Genomic DNA, 4,410 nt, shown 5'->3' with positions numbered 1-4,410 from the left:
GTAAGGGTAGTGTGTGAGAAGATGTGAAGAAAAGCTCAAGTATGTGCAAAGAAGTAGAGTTTCGCGGCTAAGACTCGCGGGTGGCTAGCGGTTACAAGCCACCAAATGCAAGCACATGAGATGCACATAGGAAAGCTAAAGGGTTGCGCCAGCTGTCACACTACAGGACAAAAGTCCCAGGCTAGCCAGACCGTTACACTGCGACTTGAACTCGCGACTTGGACAAGCCACAAGACCAAGCTGCCAATTTATCCTGTTTGGCAAAATCTGTCTCTTCGTATTCCTTTCTCACTCCACTATATATAGACCCTTATACCCACGATTTTAAGAGAGCTTCTAGAGAGAATTTTTGTGAGAGAAACCCTAGAGAAAAACAAGATTGCCTCATCCCCAATCTTTACCTTAGAGACTCTACAAATTCCTCTACTCTCTTCCTCTCCATTGTCACATCCTTGAGAGGCCATTGACCAAATCCTTATCTCACCACACTCATGTCTGTGAGAAGGTTCATTTGGTGTTAAGAAAAGCAGTTTGGAAGGAACCAATATACATTGGTTGATGCTAAGGTATAGTAGCGGAATCCGGGAAGCTAAAGAAGAAATAGGTTCGGCATAACCTCGTTGGAGCAAGAAGCTTGGAGGGCTTAGGTACTTGAGTAGATTAGGCTTGAAGGGTCTTCTGCTGTTCATGTATCCTAACTGTATTCTTTAGTGGATTATTTATCGCTTGAAGGGCGGCGGAGAGGTTTTACGCCGAGGGCTTCGGTTTCCACTTTGATAACACATCGCGTGTTGTCCGTGTGTTTGCAACTTCCTTCCTTTATTTTTGCCTTATATTTATTGCTATGGATATATTTATATTTGGCTTAAATTAGTTATCAATTCTGTGATTAGTTTATGTTCATGTTCCGCACATTAATTGTTTGATTATAAGTCTGAATTGATATTTTATAATTTGGGATCCAAACGTTCAAGAGTGTGTTATACACTTTTTGAACTTCCATTAAATTTTTTTTTTTTTTTTGGTAAGTATGGAAATTAGAATGACATCATATCTCATCGGCGATGGCCATTCTTACTACTAAATGATTAGCTATTATACCACTTAATTTGTTGGAAATTAGTGGGTCTTTCCTCTCTTGCACATCCAAACACTCACACACTACTCAAAAAAAGTGACTCACTCACAAAGTACACAAAGGGTAAAGAGGGAAGAGTAATAAAACTCTTTAATACCTGAATTTCTCGTCTTTCACTCTTGTTGGATATATAATTATATATACTCCACATACAACCGTAACTTTCTTATTTTTATTATAACTCTTCCAAAAACTCTCAAATACATTCATTGCATAAACTTCCCTTATTATTTCATAACATAAATTAATAGGTTTAAACTTTCCACGTACTCTCTACCTAGTGACATGAGTAATGAAAGAATCCAACTCCTTGCTAGAAGCTCCACCTTCTTCAATGGACTGCCCAATAGCACCGCCCAAATCCACTGTCCTCTTCCTTATCTCATCCCCTTCTTTCGATGCCATCAATAATTTCACAGCCTTTTCTACAGTGGATGCTGTCACTAACTCGCCTCTACGTGACCAGTCCTTCACAACAATACCAACTTTGAGCAATTTTGTTATCAAAACAGTGTTCCTCGGCTGATCAGAGGCCATTGGCCATGCTGCTATTGGCACCCCCATAGTGATACTTTCCATGCAAGACTTCCATCCACAGTGACTCATAAATCCACCAGTTGATGGGTGACTTAGAATTTCCAATTGAGGTGCCCAATCCCTCACTACCATCCCCCTGCCTTTAACTCTCTCTTCAAACCCTTTGGGAATCTCAGCCTTTCTAAGCTCTCCATTAATAAAAACATCACCTTTATCAGCATCCCTTAATACCCAGATGAACTTTTGCTCACTTTTTTCCAACCCAATTGGTAGCTCCTTTATTTGCTCGTACTCCATGGCAGTTGTTGTCCCAAAAGACACATATATCACCGAGTTTGGTGACTCTTTATCTAGCCACTCCAAGCACTTGTGCCTTTTATTTGAACCTATATTTCTCACAGGGTTGAATGGTCCAATAGCCCAATGCTTCTTGTCTCCCTCTATCTTTTCCATTAAGTCCATATATGCACCATCTATGACCCTGCATGTGTTGTAAAGGTACCCGGCGCTTAACTTTTGGAACTTTACTTGTGAATGAATAGAGTTCATGAACTCGGTTGTGAAACAACCTTCAAGAGATGGAAGGTCTTTTGTGATTATCTTGGAGTACGGATCTAATTCTAGAGCTTTTCCCATTGCTTCCCACGAATGAAAAAAGCAAGTAAAAGCTGATGTACACTGGAAAGTGTATGACTCGGCGTTAGGGATAGTAACCAAGTCTTGCACCACAGAGCCCATCAATGAATCGTTGACGACAATGATTCTTGTTGCTTTGGATGAAAGTTCACGTAAAAGTGAAGTCATGGGTTCACGAAGATCCAAGGAAGCATCGACCAATGGTTGGAGATGTGAAGGGAACTTGTTTGGTGCATTGGGGTTTGGCGATGGGGTGAGAAAAGGAGGGATTTTGAGGTCATGGAAATGGATGTTTGAAAATGAATTTGGGTCCCAACCATGGACTCGAAGCATGGCTTGGCGGTTATGAGTGGCAGTACAAGCATAGTGAACTGGATATTGTAGGCTAAGATAAGACGTGAGAGGTGAAGGAGTTGGTTGAGATGGCCTTGTGCAGGAAAGGGTACCATGACCACTGCCACCTTGGGTTTGTTTAGGCCATGGTTTCGATGTTGTTGTTGGTTAGCCATTGATGAAAGTTGGGAGATGCTTACTTTGTGGATTGGATCTCGGGGATTTGGGGGTTAATTTGGAGAATTGGGTTTGGGTTTTTATAAGCAAAAGACATTGAGATTTTCACCTTTTCCTTCCATGATAATTAATGATGTTATCTTCCCAATTTTGAGAGAAACTAGGGCAAAAATGGCGAGTACCACTATTTGGTAAAATATATAGGAATTTAGAACTGTTGGTGAAATAATTAATGGTTTATCACTTTTTAAAACTCGAGTTTGTAAAACTCAAGTTTGCCATGTAACTCAAGTTTTATGAAAAATAGTTACTAATTTTTTATGTGACTCGAGATTCATAAAATAATAATAATAATAATAATAAAATTAAAAAAAAATAATACGGCAAATTTAAAGGCTATTTTTAAAAAAAATTTAAGTTTTTAGAACTCAAGTTTCAAAATAATGGTACATTCATATAATCCAAAATAATGGTAAATCTCTACATATTTTGTTAAATAGTGATACTTGGTCATTTTAGCCAAGAAAATCGAGATGAAAAAAGTAATTGTAATCAAATAACTGTACTCATCTCTTCTTATGTATTGGTTATCTCTTACTTTCTTTTTTCTTTTTCTTCCAGTAATTGAAAACACGTACTGCTTCCTTTTTTTGTTTTTTGATTTTTTTCCGGTTTGATTCTTCTTTCTTAATTTCTTTAACTTTTTTGTGGGTTGGGGGGTTTACTGGACGTGCCTTTCTTTTTTCCTTTGTTTTTTTATTTTTTATTTTTTATTTTTGTTTTTATTTTCTTACCTTTTCTTTTGTATTGGCCATTTTTTTTTTTATAACAAATATGGGTGATTGCCTTTTTTTATTTTTAGAAAGTTATAACTTATGGCGTCGATTTTTGATAATAATTTTTTATCTTTTTTTTTAGAGTTTCAACTTATGGTGTCGACTCCTGATGATAAGATTTCTTATTCAACGATCAGAGACTTTACCAATTAAATTAACTAGAACTCACAACTTCTTAAAAAATATTAAAATAAAATATATTTAGTATAAAAGAAAATGCACAAAATAATTATTTATTATATATTTTTACTAAATCATTTATAGTCTATCAAAATATAAATCTATCAATAGTATTGTGTTAAAATAATTATTTCTAATATATTTTTACTCAATCATTTAGTCCCAAACTTTTAGCATTGTGTCAAAATAATCCATGTGGTTAAGTGATGACTAGAAAAAACAGACGTGACTACCAATAATATTAAAATATATATTTTTTGGATAATTAATCCAACTGTTTTTGGTTTTTTTTTTTTTTCTAATTGTTTGACGTTCATTTAAATTCTAATGTAGGTGAATTTCTTATAAAAAAATAAAATAATGTTATTTTATATCTTTTTTTTAGAAGAATATTTCTAGACATTTAGAAGCAAGACAGTTTTATAAATCTACAATTTAAACCTTTTTTATGATTGTGGGGCTTGAAGAAAGGAAGTCTATAATAATAATTTCTGCCAGCATCAATGAACCAAAAAAATATAAAAAAGAAATAACAATAATAATAACATAGTGGACTTTGAAAAAAAAGAAAAG

General features: G+C 35.2%; 1 protein-coding gene across 1 annotated transcript; it reads right to left on the bottom strand.

Moving 5' to 3' along the window:
* Positions 1-1,290: 1,290 nt before the first annotated feature.
* On the bottom strand, positions 1,291-2,820 carry LOC112025526 (zeatin O-glucosyltransferase). The gene is given in 2 exon segments (XM_024058203.2): positions 1,291-2,688; positions 2,691-2,820. Coding segments are annotated over 2 exon segments (1,407 nt in total). The 3' UTR covers positions 1,291-1,411.
* Between the last annotated feature and the right edge of the window lie 1,590 nt (positions 2,821-4,410).

This window comes from Quercus suber, unplaced genomic scaffold (genome assembly GCF_002906115.3).
Source record: "Quercus suber isolate HL8 unplaced genomic scaffold, Cork oak 2.0 scaffold_112, whole genome shotgun sequence".
NCBI classification, from domain to species: Eukaryota; Viridiplantae; Streptophyta; class Magnoliopsida; order Fagales; family Fagaceae; genus Quercus; species Quercus suber.
The sequence above is the reverse complement of the archived record's forward strand: the minus strand, read 5'-3'. Positions and strand labels throughout refer to the sequence as shown.